The sequence below is a fragment of the Microtus ochrogaster genome, linkage group LG3 (genome assembly GCF_000317375.1).
Source record: "Microtus ochrogaster isolate Prairie Vole_2 linkage group LG3, MicOch1.0, whole genome shotgun sequence".
In the NCBI taxonomy this organism is placed as follows: Eukaryota; Metazoa; Chordata; class Mammalia; order Rodentia; family Cricetidae; genus Microtus; species Microtus ochrogaster.
Window position 1 is genome coordinate 46268 of NC_022029.1, and position 18566 is coordinate 64833.

An 18566-nucleotide genomic window follows, 5' to 3' on the forward strand; every position below is an offset into this window, starting at 1 on the left:
TAGTTCACTGATGAGTGTAGCATTTTCCCTTTTTTTCCAAATCACAAGTCTATACAAAGGATAGGTTGGTATTTATTAGAAAACTTGGTGATAGATGCATTATGTTTTCACTGTGTGTGTGTTGCTGGTGATGAAGTCAGGGCTTTGTGCATATAAGAGATGTGCTCTGCTTACTTCTGACCTGACATGATTTAAAGTTATATATGTTGTTTTAATATCTCATGAAAAGGCTTAATTGTATTTGTTCTTAATTATTCTTTCTTTGGCTTAGTTTTCAGATAACTATTATCGTGCAGAAATGATTGATGCTCTGGCTAATTCTGTTACACCTGCTGTCAGTGTGAATAATGAAGTTAGAACTTTGGATAACTTAAATCCTGATGTTCGGCTAATTCTTGAGGAAATAACTCGGTTTCTGAATATGGAAAAACTTCTCCCAAGTTACAGACACACTATCACCGTCAGGTGCTGTTCTTTGCTGCTTCTTTAAATGTGTCTTATATTTCCACAACTATACTATTATTCCTATTCTATTAAATTGGGGAAAGTAAAAGTAAGAAATTTTTAAATTTAAATTTTTTGTTGTTGTCATCTCCAGATAAATTGATAATATTTGGAAAGTAGCCTTTAAAGTTTTAATCTTTGTAATTTAGTTTTAAATTTATCTAATATAATCTCCATTATTTGTATTCTCTAATTTTCTAAAGCATATGTTATTTTGTCCTTTTGTGCATATGCACATATACACACATGCAAGCACATGGTTTGTGGGGCACTCGTGCTATGATGCTTTTGTCATGGTCAGAGAGCATCTTTGTGGATTTGATTTTCTCTTTCCACCTTTACGTGGACTAGGGATGGAACTCAGGTTCCCACACTTACACATGTCAAGTGCCTTCACCTGCTGAGCTGTCTGACCAACCCTAGAAATTTGTCATAAGAAATTATTTTCTTGGGGTCATGTTTTATAACAGTCACTATTGTGTAAAGAGCCCCACTTGGGTCTTTGAGACAGGTCTCGTGCAGCCCAGCCTATTTAGCCACGGATTACCTTGGTGACTCCTGATCCTCCTGCCTTCACCTTTCAGTGCTGGTGTGCTACCAGACCTAGCTCATCAGCCTTCTTTTCAAAACTGCGGATCTCCGTCTGCTTTCGTTTGAGTTTGCTAAAAGTTGATTACTGATTATAAAAAAGTTAGCTCCCTTATTTTATTTTATTTCAGTTATCTATCTATCTATCTATCTATTTATTTATTTATTTATTTATTTATTTTGAGATCTCACTATGCCTGTCAGACTGACCTGTAGACCACCAGGCTGGCCTTGAACTCAGAGATTTGCTTGCCTCTGCCCCACACCAATCTTACCCCTGACCCCCACTTGAGCAAATGCTGGGACCAAAGTGTGCGCAGAACACCCAGCTAGCTTTCCATTTTTATAGTGAATAAATAATAGATTTCTGAAGAACATACTCTATTTAAAATTATTATATTTTTATTGCTAAGTACTTTTTTCTGAAGTGTGCTTTGTTGACATATGTGTGGATCTAAGATTCCAAACATGTTGAAATTAGTTTTTATGGTATTTAAGTATTAATATTAAAATTTTATCCAAACATTGAACATTACAGAATTCAATGTGCAATCAAATTCTGAAGTCTTTTGTTTTGTTTTTTTTGAGGCAGGGTTTCTCTTTGTAATCATAGTTGTCCTGCAACTCTGTAGACCAGACTGAACTCAGACTCATATCTGCCTTCCTCTGCCTCCTGAGTACTGGGATTAAAGGTGCATACTACCACTGCCAAGCTTAGTATATTTTCAACAACCACTGTCCAGCAAATCATGAGTATTTTTAAAAATTGTTTCTATTTGGTTTTATGTGTGTGAGGGTTTTGCCTGCTCGTATGTCTGTGCGTGTGGGCATCAGATTTGGTAGAGACAGGTGTGAGCTACCTCACACCTGTAGATGCTGGCTGGGAATGGAATCCTAGTCCTCTGGAACAGCAGCCAGTGCTCCTAACTACCAAGCCATGTCTGCAGCCCCCAAAATAAAGATTTTTAACTGACTGACAAATGAATCTCTAATACCTAGTAATAGTAATAAATTTAGTTCATGATACTTCAAAGGTTGTAATTAACTTTTTTCTCACTAGCTGTTTGAGAGCCATAAGGGTGCTTCAGAAGAATGGACATGTGCCAAGTGATTCATCTCTTTTCAAATCCTATGCTGAGTATGGCCATTTTGTGGACATCAGGATAGCAGCTTTGGAAGCTGTTGTTGATTACACTAAAGGTAATGCTATCCAGGTGGTACTTGTTCTGTTCCACCCAAAGTTATCACCATGAGACCGAATCTGATGCAAAAGCAGAGTCTGTTTTGAGTTAACTCAGACCTCCCTGTCCATCTGGAGGAGCAGCAGCATTCTGTATAACATAGTGTGGCCACCGCTTCAGAGTAGGAAGCCAGAAGACAGTAAACCACACAGCTGCGTGAGTTTTAGATTCTCTCCTGTAGGATGCCAGGTTCTCATTTACATTGGGAATTAGACATCCACACAGTTGTTGAGTAACATTCTTTTTTCCCCAAGATTTTATTTTGGGCCAGGAATGGTTGCACATGTTTTTAGTCCTCACTCTTGGGAGGTAGAGGTTGGAGGATCTCTGGGAGTTAGAGACCAGCCTGGTCTACATAACAAGTTCCAGGCCAATGAGGATTGTATAGTGAGGTTCTATCTCAGAAAAAAAAAAAAAAAGTTTTATCCTTTTGGTTTTGGTTTTTGTTTGTTTGTGTGTGGTTCACATACACACACATACATATTCCCTCAAAGGCCAAAAGATGTTTTCAGATTCCCTGGAGTTGGAGTTAAAGGTTATTGAGAGCCGCCCAATAAGGGTACTGGGAGCTGACATGTAGTTCTCTACAAGAACAGTAAGTGCTCTTAGCTGCTGAGCCTTGTCTCCAGTCCTGTTGTGTAGCATTCTTAATAACAAAACTTGCAAAAGAAATGCAATTCAGATGGAATATATGTAAACCAAAATAATAATTAAGATAGATGAATGTATAAAATGAAGAAGCTGGTGAAAACCAGTCATTTCTATAAAATAGCATTAAGCTTAAATGTTTGCTAAACTTGTGGTAAAATGCAGTGTCTGTTTCAGAAATAATTGTTTAATAGTTATATGCAAGTAGAAGAAATGCACAAGTATAATTCTTGTCCAGAAGTTAGCCTGGTAATAGGAATAATGAGAGAGCAGAAAAGCTGGCGTATAGCGAGATCTGCTTAGAATAAAGGACAGGGAAGTTTCATAGGGAGTCACAAGTCATGTGTAAACCAGAAACATGTATAATTAAGACTTTTTATTTAATTCTTATAAATTTCCGCAGAAATGCCTACAGTCAGGAAACAGAATAGTAGCCATATTGTGTTTACGTATGTTTGCTTTGATTCAGAAAGAACTGTCATTTTAATATCCTTTCATTTAAGAGATGATATAAATGTGATCTGCTGTTGTTAAATGAAACATTTGACAAGCAATGAACATATATAATTCTGTGTCTGTATATGTTTTGATGTTTTGCCAACTTAAAATCTAGACTTGTTGAAATCATGTAATTTGTTAGTGTGCCTAACCTTCTTTCCTAAGATAGATGAAGGGTATGTGTCTCAAAAATTTGAAGGATTCATGAGTTAATACTACCTAAAATGAAATAGAATACTAAAATGTTAAAAAAATAAACAACAACAACAAAAAGAAAAACTGGGGTTGGAGAGATGGCTCAGCAGTTAAGAGCACTGACTGCTCTTCCAAAGGTTCTGAGTTCAATTCCCAGCAACCACACGGTTACTCACCACCACCTGTAATGCGATCTGCTGTCTTCTTCTGGCCTGCACATATAGGCAGAACACTGTATACATAATAAATAAATATTAAAAAAATACAAAACTAATAAGTATAATTTGAAATATTGAATGGTGCTTAGGTACTAACCATAAATTCTGTAGCTTAAAATATTGGTGCTCATATTAGAAGAGGAAAGAAGGAAAACTTTTATGCATAAAATTTTGTAAATAAAGTTTTCCAATTCTTTTTTGCTGTTGTTGTTGTTGTTTTTGTTTTTTGAGATAGGGTTTCTCTGTGTAGCTTTGGTGCCTGTCCTGGAACTAGCTCTTGTAGACCAGGCTGGTCTCAAACTCACAGAGATCCTCCTGCCTCTGCCTCTTGAGTGCTGGGATTAAAGGCGTGTACGTCACCGCTGCCCGGCAAGTTTTCCAATTCTTAAAAATGTCTTGAAAAGGTAATTGGCAATAGTTAGTGTGTCATTTTATGTCAGTTACAGTCATAACACGTATTTGTAATTGCCTTTCTGACTGGCTTGGGTCCTAGTGGAAGGAACCATGTAGACAGAAACATGTTTATATTTATGATACTTTTGTATGTCAGGCCTCTCTAGGACTTAAGCATCTACAAAGTTAGGCAGATTTTGTCCAACAGATATTTGTCTAATTTATGGCTTTTAATGAATTATAACTTGTATTGGTGTTTGGTTGAATTTTAGTGTGAACTACATACTGGGCACTATTTTAATGTCCCTGCTTATCACTTACTATTTTATTTGTTATAATTAACCCTACATATATTTACTCATTTTTATTTTCAGTGGACCGGAGTTATGAAGAACTTCAGTGGCTACTTAATATGATTCAGACTGATCCTGTACCTTATGTAAGGTTAGTGTATATATTTAATATCTTAAATATGAGTCTTGAACCATTTCTGAAGATTATACATGGGAAAGATGTTTATGATTTTTTTTAAAATTTGGGAATGTGTTATGTGCATTTTTAAAGCATTTTTTTATTTGTATTCTTTTTTCGAGACAAGGTTTCTCTGTGTAGCCCTGACTGTCCTGGAACTCACCCTGTATACCAAGCTGACCTTGAACTCAGAGATCTGACTGCCTCTGCTTCCCAAGTGCTGGTATTAACAGTGAGTGCCACCACTGCCTGCCCTCCCCCCTTTTATTAAATTAAATTAATTTATTTCTTTTACATCCCTACCGCAGTTTCCCTTCCCTCCTCTTCTCCCATCCCCCCCTCATCCCCCAATCCACTCCTCTGTTTTTCTTCAGAAAGGGATAGGCCTCCCATGGGTATCAACAAAGCAAGTTTAAAGACTTTTTCTTATTTGATCTTAGAAAAAGATTTTCAAAATACATTGTTAATAGTTTGTAATAAATGGAGATGATGATGCCTTGTGTGTCCCAGCTTATAATGTCATTTGGGAGCTTATTTCAGGCCATCCTGCTTTTTGTTCATTTAAAATTGTTTTATTACATTTATTTATTTTGTCTATGTCTGCATGCACACGTACCACAGCAGTATGTGGAGACCAGAGATCAAGTCTTTCCTCATGGAGCCACATCACCAGCTCCCAGTTCTTTGTTTCATTTCTTTCAAAGCCGTGATTTTTATTAGAGTTGATATTCTTTTAAAATCTTAAGAAACTAAAAGAATTACACGCTTGATGTGGTGTCTACCTTTGTATTTGTGGTTATCTCTAGTAGCTGCATTTTTTATGCTGTTTTGTTTTACACAATGGGGTTTTTATTTAAGAATTAAATTTACCATTTCTGTCTTCCTTTCTTTGCATGTATAGTAGATACTTAGGTTTTATTTGATTTAATGTTAGGACTTCATAGAACAGAATTTTAAAGCCGAAGTAAGTCACAACCATTTAGCTAGGGACAGGGACTTAGACCCAGAGCCCTGAATGCATTGTTCAACTCTGCGTCACTTAGCAGACGGTGTTCTTTTAGATGACATAACTTGCTTTCTCGTCTCGGCAGTGCCTCTGGGGTGAGCAGTCTGCTCAAGAGCCCAGGCATTCTATAGCAGTGACTTCTTGGTTAGTAACTCTCGATTTCAATGTTTTAAGTAATGCTTGTTACACAGATTTTTATATAAGATTATATGATTTGTGATCTATATTTTATTTTGAATAATCTGTACTTGTGCGTGATACAGAGTTGAAATGCAGAGAAAAGGTCTGATAGCTTCCATTTTAAAGTATGAAATTTTAGAGCACAGAATACAGCCTCATTCCTTTGTCTGAAGTGCTACATGCTCGTAAGTCTTTGGTAGCAACTGGGAAGAGAGACTTTAAATGCAATATGAACAAAGCTGAACATGTATTCATTTATTTTCAGTTTGCATAATTAAAAAATTACCATCTATTTCTGAGAACTTTAAAGACTAGATATTTAAGATCTTTTTCAGAAAGTACTTGAGGTAGATTGTCATGGGTTTGTGGTATTTGAAGTTACTGTTTTACACATTGTATCTGCACTCAGTGCTTTTGAATTGTAGTTTGGGGGGCTGTTTTCATTCATTCAAATGTCAAGAGCACTATTTACAGTCTGGACTGAAAACCCATTTAGAGGTGGGATGCTTTGTAGTTAAGTTTAGCATGTTTTCTTCCTAGTTGATATACTTTCTTTATGTCCCATTTAGAGAAACTTCTCCTTTAATCTCACCCTAGCATATAGGTTATATTAAAACATACAGAGTTGCACAAGAATGCAGTTAAGGGTTGGTGAAAAGACTCAGCAGGTCACGGCAGAACCCCGAGGTAGAGATGAGAACTGTCTTCTGCCAGTTGTCTTCTGACATCTCTACACATGCCGTGGTGCGCACACCCCCACTACCACACAAAATAAATACCAAAGGTTTTTTTGTTGTTGTTTTGGGGTTTTTGTTTTGTTTTTCAGTAAACATTTTGTAGAAAATCATTATGGCAATGAGTAGTCATAGGATAAAAGTGTTTCTACACGGTGATTGCTCTTTCAGCAGTGTTTAGATAGGGTCTCATGATATAGTCTTGATTGTCCCAGATCTTACTATGTAGACCACACTGGCCTTGAACTCACAGAGATCTACCTGACTCTGACTTCCCGGTACACCACTCTTCTTTGTGTTTTAATTAATTTCATTCATTTTTATTTTGTTTTGCTTTGCTTGAGTCAGTCTTACTATGTAGTCCATGCTGGCCCTGCCTCGTCCTCGTGAGCACTGGAACTACATGTGTGTACCATGATGCCTTGCAAACATTGTTTTTAGTTTCTTAGGAGTTTTGTGTTTCTTGTTTTTATTTATTTTGTATAGTATGTCTTCTTTTTCATTCTCATTGCTGTCACACTTTAGAAAACTTATTTGAGTAAGCATCACATGACTGCCATGCCTTGTAGAGCTCATGGTAAGACCTAGATACTCAGGTGTCTATTTCTGTTTCCATCATTGGCGTTTTCCTGTCCTGTTCCAAACATAAGCATTTTGTTTTTATGAGCTTTGTGGGTTTCAAAACGTGTGGTAAAATGGCCCTCATTGAGAATGGAAACTTCTGAAGGGTGTAGATTTTCCATTCCTGTCTTTGTTAGAGAATACTTCAAAATTTGCTTGTGTAAAGATGTGAAGGTTACTCAGAAGTCAGATGCAAGGAAAACTCACATGACTGATTCTTCTGCTTTAAAACTGAATGTGACTTCTACAGAGCTACCCCTTGCTTCCCTGGACTAGTGCAATTCCCTCAAGTCATAATCTCCCATAGTCTCTCACAGTCCTATTGTGACTAAATACATAAATACTTGCATAAATATCAATGTCATAGTTGGACTACTTGGCCATTTCTGTTTCCTCTACTGCTCTGTAGCCCTAGATGGTCCAGGATCAGATCTTTTGCCATTGCCTAGTCCATGGCATTTCAGAAAAGTTAGCTAAGTGTATACGAAACAAATGGCTAAATGGATTTTTCCTTTTTCCTCCACTCATGTGTATATGAATATATTTAATGTAGTTCATAGATTTGTGGCATGATTAATAAAAACCCAGAGATAGAATTTGGGGTTCAGCCTGAAGGTAAGAAAAGCAAAACAACCAACCACTCGCTCTTACCTCGACCTCAGTCTGAAATGGCGATCCTGCCTGCAGGAATCTCAGAATGAGAGACAGTGTCTGTGAGCTGTCTCCTCCTGCTTTATATTCCTATCGAAGGCTGGGATTAAAGGCCTGCACTGCCCAGTTTCTGTGGCAAACTAGTGTGGCTATTTACTGGGATTAAACTAGTGTGGCTACTGGGATTAAAGGTGTGTGTTACCACTGCCTGATCTGTAAGACTGGCCAGTGAGGCTGTTTTGCTCTCTGATCTTCAGGCAAGCTTTATTTATTAAAATACAAATGAAATATCACTAAATAGATTAAAGTGATTTTATTTCTCCTGTGACAATTGTAGGTAGAGAAAGTATTTCAAGATGTAATTGAGATGTTTGGGAAGAAGCTTTGAATGTTAGGAGCTCAGTGTCTTGTGAGCTGATCAGAGACTTTCTTTGCTTGTATTGTCTTCTCTCAGCAGAGCGTTTTCAGATTGAAGTCTGTTCACCATTAAGATAGTTTATGAAATTAACTAAGCAAATTCATTTTGATTAACGTCTGTATCTCTTGGCATACTAATATCTTTTTTGCTCTAAAGTTTATGTGTTTTGTCAATTTTATGTGTCTATTAGAATAAAAAAGGAATTTAAATGCATAGGCTTAAATAAATCTTTTAATTTATATTGTTGCTTTAAAACTAAAATTCTAGGAGCTGGAGAGATGGCTCAGTGGTTAAGAGCATTGCCTGCTCTTCTAAAGGTCCTGAGTTCAATTCCCAGCAACCACATGGTGGCTCACAACCATCTGTAAAGAGGTCTGGCGCCCTCTTCTGGCCTTCAGGCATACACACAGACAGAATATTGTATACGTAATAAATAAATAAATAAATACTTAAAAAAAACTAAAATTCTAAATTCTCAAAATTGAAGCTTCCTTTCAATAAAAATGACCCCTGCTAGGAGTAGTCACACATGCCTTTAATTCCTGAACTCAGGAGGCAGAGGCAGTGGGGTCTGTGTGAGTTCAATGATAGTTTGGTTTCCATAGGAAGTCCTAGGCCAGCCAGGGTGACATAGTAAAATTCTGTTTCAAAAAAAGGGCTTTGGGGTGCTAAACTACACATACAAATGCCAGGCTGGTACATGCTTATAATTTCAGTGTTAGAAGGCTGCAACAGGAGAATTGCAGGTTCAAAACCAGCCTGGGCTAGATAATACAACCTTGTTACAATAAAATAAAATAGTCATACAAAGTTTGGAAAATAGTAAAACCCCACCAAGAGAAAAATATGCACTATATTATAGTTAGTATAACAAGAAATGATAGTTCTTATCCATTTTGATTTGTTTAATGTATGTGTATAGTTACTTTTGGTTTAGATTATCTAAGGTTAATATAAAAATAGCTTGAAGCTCTCCTGTTCTGGAAGCAAGCATGATCATGACCTGACTGTACCAGTTCTTTGAGGTCACTTATGGTCACTGCTTTTTCTCTTGACAGACTTTCAACTTTTATTTGTTTTATTGGTTGGCTGGTTTGCTGTTTTTGTTTGGATTGTGGTGGTTTTGATTTATTGCTTTTTTATAGTGGTCAGCATTGGGATTAGACTGCCTCGTGATGGCAGACATAGTGTGAAGCTTTGGCTGCTGTGGCTCTGTGAACCCGTGACTGAGACTGGTTTGAAGTCTGTGTCAGATATCTAAACACTTTGACATTTAATCTCTGATAAATTAAGCCTGGGCTACGTCTCTCACTTCCTTTCAACATTTTGTATATCTAGCCATTTATATTTTCCTGTTTAAAAAATTTTCTAGCAAGGAAACTTTATTGTCATTGTTTTTTAATGATGTGTGTGCTTGTGTCTGAGTACATACATGTAAGTTTTAGTGTTTTTATCCTTGGGTATTTTAAGTGTATATCTCTGTGCATGCTATCTGTTATGTGCACGGTGAGTCCTCAGGCTCCTAAGGAGGACAGAGGAGGACAAGAGATCCTCTGGAACTGGAGACGCAGGCAGTTGTAAGCCAGCTGACGGGTTCTGGGAACCAAGCTCCCATTTTCTGTAAGAACAAGCACTCTTAACCACTGAGCCATGGTTTCCAGTCCCTAGCATGTGAACTTTAAAGACCAAAAAATGTTCAAAGTTTAGTGGTAATTTCAGAGATGTCCCAGAGTGCTGTTTACAAATCTTAGACAGGTTAGAAAACATTTGTAGTGTCCAAAAGCCTTAATGGTTGGTCTCTATGATTCATTTTGGATATGTCTAAAGTAGCTGGACAGAAACTTACTTTTTAACTTACTGCAAATTAAAAGCATACAACGTTAATATGCTCTACAGGACAAACTCCCTAACATTCCAAAGGCTGAGGCAGGAGGATCACTTAAGTTTAGGAGTTGAAGACTAGGCTGGGCATAACAGTGAGACTGCCTAGAAACTCACCCATACTTTATGCCATTTGTCCGTAATCCTGATCTACTCATAGAAGAAGAGATCTTGAAGGATTGTGTTTATCCAAAGATGAAAATGGGTATATGAAATATTTATAAAGATTTGTGTTCCTTTTCACATAACTGTTTTCAATTATATATAAAGCTACATGTTGCCCTTTTAAAAATAAAATAGTCTTGTTTTGTGCAGTCTTTAAAAGTTCTGATAATCTTTGAAAGCAAATCCACAAGATATTTTGGTGAGAAAATATGATAGATATAGGTTTGATATAAAGCACTTAGAAATGGAACTAAATACAAAATTAGATCTAATAGGAAAGGAGAAAAATTGTATATTTTTTGTGGGTTTTGTTTTTGTTTTGGTTTTTGGTTTTTAGAGACAGGGTTTTTTCTGTGTAGTCCTGGCTGTCCTGGAACTTGCTCTGTAGACTAGACTGACCTCGAACTCACAGAGATCCACCAGCCTTTGCCTCCTGAGTGCTGGGATTCAAGGTGTGTGCCTCTAACATCCGGCTAGAAAAATAGTTTTTATATCTTATATAGTGTTTCTTATTCATAGCATGAGTCAACAGATGGTCATTTAATAATCCTGTTTTTTTTAAATTTTTATTCTTGTAGGCATAAGATTCTAAACATGTTGACTAAGAATCCACCATTTACAAAGAACATGGAGTCTCCCTTATGTAATGAAGCCCTAGTAGACCAGCTCTGGAAATTAATGAATTCTGGTAAGAGAGCAGTGACTTTCAAAATTGTCACTTGTTTTCATTTTACATCAGAGTTTTAAAGATGAGAGAGAGAGAGAGAGAGAGAGAGAGAGAGAGAGAGAGACAGACAGACAGACAGACAGACAGACAGTGTGTGTGTGACTTCTGTTTCTGACTCCCTAGTGTGCAGGAATTCCAGGGGCATGTCACCATGCCTGGCTTTTACATGGGTACTGGGATCACACTCAGGGCATCATGCACAGTTGCCTGTACTTCACTCTGTGACACACTCTCCAGCTCCTCCCCTCTCCACCCTTTAAAATAGGGTGTCTCACCTTTACATTAAAGTTAGAACATCTGTTAGAATGTGTTTACTTTGTTCCATACTGTGGTTGCAGAAATGAAAACTGCAGACTTTGCATGTCTCTTAAGTAGTTAAAGGGCTATTAAACACAAACCTTCATAGTCTTTCCACCTCTTTTCTTTAGCCCCTTAGAAGCCTTGATCAGAGATAACTAATTTCATTTTTATTTTTCCAGGACAGTGAGTGAATGTAGAATAAGAGAAAATGTGTAGTTTTAAAGACTGCATACTACTGTTCCCTGTTCTCAATCTCAGAGAGCATGCCATCTTATTGTAGTATGAGTTTCCATCCTTTTGAGTGAGATCAAGGAATGGAAGGGCATGATGCATAGGAGAGCTAGTGCTGGAATCGGTTTGCTGAGGTTAAACCTCAGCTCAGTTGTTACTCTGTATAACTGGTTTAATCTCTGATGTTTACATAATGCAGGTAGTGAAACCTGTTTCTGAAAACTGAGAAATAAACAACTTGGTGTTTGTAAAGCATGGTGTCTGCCTCACATTAAATACTTGGTGCTGTGCTTCTCATATATTTGAGCTTTGTGTGTAGTTGGTTTCACTCCTAGTGTGTTGGGGAATCACACTCGGGATCTTGGTTAGTTGGCTATACTTTCAGCAGCCTTGGTAGTTTGTAAGTCATTTTTATTTAATTGGGTTATTAAATCTATGAATTTATAAATTTCATAACGATGTGGAAGTCCCCTCTGTGTGCTGTCATTATCTTTAGTGAATAAGGAAACTGCCTTAGCCCATTGATAGGGCAGAACTTAGATAGGCAGGAAAGACAGAACTGAATGCTGAGAGAAAGAAGGGTGGAGCCAGAGAGACTCCCTGATCTGCCACCAAAGATAGGTGTGCTGAAACTTTGCTGGTAGGCCATGACTTGTGGTGATACACAGATTAATAGAAATGTGTTAAATTGAGATATAAGAGTTAGCCAATAATAAGCTAGAGCTAATGGGCCAAACAGTGATTTAATGAATACAGTTTCTATGTGGTTATTTCAAGGCTAAGCTAGCCAGACCACCGTGACAAACAAGCGGGCCCTCCTCCTACAATTTAGTGCCCAACGTGGCGCCATTCTGTTGTCTGAGATTTCTGTCCTGCCCAGTTCCCCCAGTCGTTAAGTCCCAAAGAAACACACAGAGGTCTATATTAATTATAAACTGATTGGCCCGTTAGCTCAGGCTTTTTATTAACTCTTATAACTTATTTTAGCCCATTATTCTTGTCTATGTTAGCCATGTGGCTCAGTACCTTATTCGGCGAGGCAGTCACATCTTGTTTCCTCTGTGTTTGGGTCACAACTGTAGAATAAGCTTTCCTCTTTCCAGAATTCTCCTGTTCTTGCCATCCCACCTCTACTTCCTGCCTGGTTGCCCCACCTCTACTTCCTGCCTGGCTACTGGCCAATCAGTTTATAATTAATGTAGAGCTCTTTGTGTTTCTTTGGGACTTAACAACTGCAGGAACTGGGCAGGAGAGAAACCTCAGACAACAATAACTCTATAAACAGTTTTTGTTATAACTCTTAATAGACTGAAATTGTAATACTGCTTTTGGTTAAAGGCTAAATCAAAAGCTAGGCTGAAATTATTTTTGTTTAAATGGTTTTTACAAGATGAGTGGGTATTTATTGTAATTTAATTTTTTCATTTTTTAATACTTAAAATTTTTGAGTTTGATGCTTTTTTTCTGTCTAGAATATGTAAAATAGCTTGCCATGCTAGCCATTGATAACTTGTTGAATCACAAATGCTAAATTCCAATATTTCAATTTTCCAAATTTACTCTTTACTATCTTACTCTTTCTGAAACGCTAAGCACTGTATAACTTCTGCACTCTAGCATAGTGCAGTAGCCATGGGAAGTATACCAGTAGAGCTTTCTTGAAGAAATGATAAAATGAAAGGGGAGGGACTTTGTTTTTAAAAAAGAAAACAAATATCAGAAAATGGTGTGTAAACTAGTCTGAGCTAGGATACGGTTAGTTGGTTTTGATTAGTGTTCCCTCCTCATGGAAGATTGTCATATATGCACAGAGTTTACTACTTTACTTGTTACTGTGAAGCTATCATTGTCCTTTGTTTAGATCTAGGGAATGAGCACAAACTTCAGAAACTTTTAAAGAATTATGCAGCAGTAAATCTTTTGTACAAAATGTGCCCCCTCAAATATTAATAAGAGTATGTGACTAACTATAGTAGCTTAAAAAATTGAGGAAGGCATAGCAAGTTATAAATAATTCTCTTATTGGGGCTGGAGAGATGGCTCAGTGGTTAAGAGCACTGGCTGCTCTTCTAGAGGTCCTGAGTTCAATTCCCAGCAACCACATGGTGGCTCACAACCATCGCCCTCCTCTGGCGTGTGGGCATACATGGAGGCAGAATGCTGTATACATAATAAATAATAAATTAAAAAAAAAAGAATTATTACCTCAAGGACAACATCAAGGATTTTCCGACTCTATCTATCATCGTCTTAATGGTTGTTCTTTTAAGAAAGGGGATATAAGCAAAAAAGTTTAATTATTATTGATGTCACAAAGTCTTGCTTAATCCTTTGTGCCTTGTTGGGTCTCCTGGATTATCTGGGGGGCAGTATATAAATTCAAATCAAGAACAAATACGCTGGACTGGGAAGGTGACTCATTTGATAGAAGTTTGCCCAGCATGCACATAGCCACACAGCCCTGATTTTTATCTCTGACACCATATAAGCTTGGTACATCTCTAATCCTAGGACTCAGAAGCTGTATCATAATCAAAATAATCCCTCAGTACTTAGCAAGCTCAGACTAGCCTGGGCAGCATGAGATTGTCAAAAACATAGCAGCTGGCAGCCAGGTGTGGTGGCACATGTCTCTAATCCCAGTACTCAGGATCTCTGTGAGTTTGAGGCCAGCCTGGTCTACAAAGTGAGTTTCAGATTATCTAGGGCTGTTATACAGAGAAACCTTGTCTCGAAAACCCAAAACAACAACAACAAAAAACCCAGCTGGCAATGGTTTGAGTGTGGAGACTTTTAAAATTGGTTTCATTTAAAGTATGTAGAGGAGAACATTATAGCCATTGAGAAAAAAATAACTAAGTGTAGGAAGATTTGTTTAATTGACTTCAGAAACAATATGAAAACGTTGAACAAAATATTTTCTTCCTCCATAATAAACCTCATTTAGAATTACGTTATATCAAGAAGTTGTACATTTTTTTGTGCCATACTTAATTTTTTTATACTATATTTAATTTGTGATTTTGCATATGAGTATGTGGTGTGCATGTGTAGAATTCAGAGGACAACTTGTGGGAGTCAATTTCTCCTTTTCCGCTCTGTAGGGCCCAGGGGTCAACCTCCAGTGGTCAGGCTTGGTGACAAGCACTTTTGCCTGCTCATTAACCACCTTCCCAGTCCATTTCCTTATCATACTTAAAACCTCAAATTTGTGAATTTACAGGTGGGATATATATCTCAGTAATTGAATACTGTTGTTCTAGCAAGTGGGCAGAGAATGAATACATGTAGAATAATTGTTGAAGAAGAAGGATGGAAAGAAATATTTAAAGTCAGAACAGCTTATTGAATAGCAGATTTCCACTTGTGCTGGCCGGATGGCATGGCAGTTAAAGGCACTCGCCACCAAGTCCGATGGTTTGAGTTTGACCTCTGGAATCCACGTGCTGGAGAGAAGGAATTGACTCCCGCAGATTGTGCTCTGACTTCCACACTTCACCACCGCACCTGCACACACACGTGCTCAAAACACACTCACTCAGTAAGATGAACGGTGTGGTAACAACATTTTCTCTGTCTCCTCTTAGGTACTGCCCATGACTGGAGGTTACGGTGTGGTGCTGTGGATTTGTACTTCACTTTGTTTGGCCTCAGTAGACCTTCCTGTTTACCCTTGCCAGAGCTCGGGCTTGTTCTTAATCTCAAGGAGAAAAAAGCTGTCTTGAATCCTACCATAATTCCAGAAACCGGAGCAGGCGCCCAGGAATCTGCGAGTAATGCCGGCTGTCATGCACAGCTTGCTGGATTCCAGAACCCTGTGAGTGTCACGGTAGTACAGAAGACAGAGCCTCACTATGTAGCGCCACCTGAGGAGGACAGTGTCTTCTTTGAACCAGTCCGTTCTCTAGCCTCGGGTCACTGCCTTTTTAACCCCCAGCTTGTGTTTGCTTGGCATTTTACAATTCCTAAAATGTCACTGTCATCATGTGACTAACCGTAAGAGATGTGCTCTGGTCTGCTTGTGTGGTGATGTCAAGGTCTTTTGGACCGTAGGATTTCTTCTCTGCCTAGTACAGCGTAAACTGCATATAGTCAGCTCATAGAGCTGTTATACTTCAGCCTTGTCTGTTTGTATCAATGGCAAACTGTTGGATTTGAGATCCTGCCTGTAAGTTGTTGTTTCTGCGCAGTTAGAGCTGTGGGGCAGTTCTAAACAGGACGAGCTCCTGGCAAATGGTTTTGAAAAGAAAATAAATATTGAATGAATGGATAATCTGATGATTTGGGAGGAGATGGTACATTACATTTTATAATATTTAAAAATTGTGGTTTTGCCTTTAGAAAACGTAACTCTACATTGTAAATTGCCAAAGAGTTTGTGAATCATTTCTCCATAAAAGGATTTTTCCAGAAATGATTTTCATACAGATGACAGTTTCTGCCATGCTCCAGCCTTCCATTTTCAGCAGTACTCAGACCAGACTATTCTCTTGGCCGTTCCCTGCTTCCTGGTGTCTTGACACTTGACACCATGTTATCTGGAATATAAAGTGTGTTTAAGGTTTGGGTTGGGGAGTACTAAGACAAATCCTAGGCAAAGGAAGGAAGTCCCCTTCTAAAGAGCTCTCATGGTGGGAATCCTTTCCCACGTACATGGATATATCCATGAGCACACGGAGAAAATGACATCAGAGGATGCAGCCTTTTAGGGCTGGACCCATGGCTAAGCCACTAAAAGTGTTTACTGCTCTTCCAAATGACTCGAGTTCAGTTTCCATCACCCCTGCCTGGTGGCTCACAGCAGCCTCTGACTGCAGCCCCACGCAATCAGTACCCTCTTTTGACCTCCCGTTACTGCACACACGTGGATATCCCTCATAAACACACAGATACAAACACGTAATTGTGATTAAAAAGGATAAAAATACATCTTTAAAAAAACATGAGATGGGGGGAAAATCTTTAAAAGTTGACAGACACTTCTGCCCCCATAAAAGACAGGAAAGGGCTAAACATTTTATATCGGTTCCTGTTCACTTTTGGTCACTGGGCATGCTCTACTCTGGTTGTCAGAGCTGTTCAGCTTTCGGCTGTACTACAAGCTACTTGTCTCCAGAAATCTATTTTCAATTTTAAGTATTGCCACAGGATCACGATGTACTAAGTGTGCAACAGTATTGTGAGCAGGAATGAAGAGCAGGCTGGCCCTTTGGGGGTCCCACTAGAGCCTGGTGAGATGCTGGAGAAAAAGAGGGGGCTAGCAGTGAGGTTAAGCTTGCCATCCGAGTAAGAGATGGAGGTACTGTGTTAGCTATGTAGGACTGTCTGTAGGATTTCCTAAGCAGGAGCATGTCAGAAACACCAAATCATAAAATCCAGGTCTCCTAAAGATTCCATCCGGGTATTTAACTTACTGCATATTTCTTGACATTTGGGAAAGCGCGTTCCACCCTAGCTCACCAGTTTTTCTCAACAATACAGGCATGGGCCTTAGTTGCTATTCGCAGTAGTATCTTACCAGCCGCTTTGGGGGCTGGTCCCCCAATATTTGTTTCAGTGCCTTTTGAAGAAAAGAGACCATTTTTCTTAAGGTTATAATGGATCTGTTCTTCGGCCTTTCTTCCGCTGTCCTGAAAGATCACGTCTGTACATAAAGTGATGCCATGGCTCTCTGTTCTTTTGTTGTGTGTGCTCTAGTTTTCAAGTTCTCAAGATGAGGAGGAGGTTGATATGGATACTGTTCATGATAGTCAGGCCTTCATTTCCCATCATCTGAACATGCTTGAAAGGCCATCTACTCCAGGTAAGGATAATGTACCATGGTCCCAGGGGAGGTGGAGACTGTTGACATATATCCATTCTAAGATCTGTTCATTTATTTTAAATGAGCAGAATAAAAATGGGAAGGCAATATAAAATTCTCAGACTATATCAGTATAATTTACACTGACAAAATGATAAATTGTAGAAAGTACTTTTTGGAGGTCTGACCAGATGGCACAGTGGGTAAAGGCACTTGATATGCAAGCTGGGTTCCCTGAGTTCAATCCTTGGAACCCTGTGAAGGTGGAAGGAGAGAACTGACCTCATAAATCTCTTCCTTCCATCTGCGTATTATGGCATGCCTTTGTGCTTGCATATGTGAATGCATGTGTACATACATGCACACACAATAATAAACTTACAAGTGCTGCTTCTTTTAGTTTGTTGTATTATAACGGTGGGTCTTGGTGGTCTAAACTCAGGTTCTCATGCCTATGAAACTAGTATATTACTGATTGAGCCATCTCCTCAGCTTAGATTTATTTTTTTTAACATTTTTTCTATTATGAGTTTGATTTCTTTTTTTACCCCCTTGAATACTTTTTCTCTTTTTTCTGATTATTTAAAATCTTAAGCCAGCTGGTAGTTGTACACGCTTTTAATCCCAACATTTGGGAGGCAGATGTAGGCTGATCTCTTGAGTTTGAGACCAGCCTGGTCTACAGAACAAGTTCCAGGACAGCTAGGGCTACACAGAGACACTCTGTCTTGAGAAAAACAAGCAGAAAAGTCAACTCTAGTCCTGGTCTGTACTTTTGTAATGGTCTTTATGTTTCCTTTATTATTATGTTAAACTGGCCCCCTGTGTCTTAATGTGTTTTGGTTGGAGGTGTGCATCATCTCATCAGATGTCACAAGAGCTGTAGCAGCTTGTTCTCAGCCTGTGCTTAATAGGCTGACTTCTGCACCGGGATTGTCAGTCTGGGATTCTCCGATAGTGAGTTATCTTCTTGGAGACAATTGTTGACTCTAAGTTTTCTGGTCCAGTTATCTAGCCTTCCTCTTTAAAGTTTTTTATATTCTCTCTCTCTCTCTCTCTCTCTCTCTCTCTCTCTCTCTCTCTCTCTCTCTCT

The 18566-nt window shown here is 38.4% G+C and overlaps 1 protein-coding gene across 1 annotated transcript in view; it reads left to right on the forward strand.

The window, feature by feature from the left end:
• Positions 1-18566, forward strand: part of Taf2 (TATA-box binding protein associated factor 2) — a 41558-nt gene that overhangs the window by 11168 nt on the left and 11824 nt on the right. Inside the window, exons 8-13 of the mRNA XM_005360608.3 lie at positions 272-465; positions 2153-2292; positions 4660-4729; positions 10991-11100; positions 15258-15487; positions 17368-17473. Coding sequence (XP_005360665.2) covers positions 272-465; positions 2153-2292; positions 4660-4729; positions 10991-11100; positions 15258-15487; positions 17368-17473 — 850 coding nt within the window. The remainder of the gene's footprint in view (positions 1-271; positions 466-2152; positions 2293-4659; positions 4730-10990; positions 11101-15257; positions 15488-17367; positions 17474-18566) is intronic.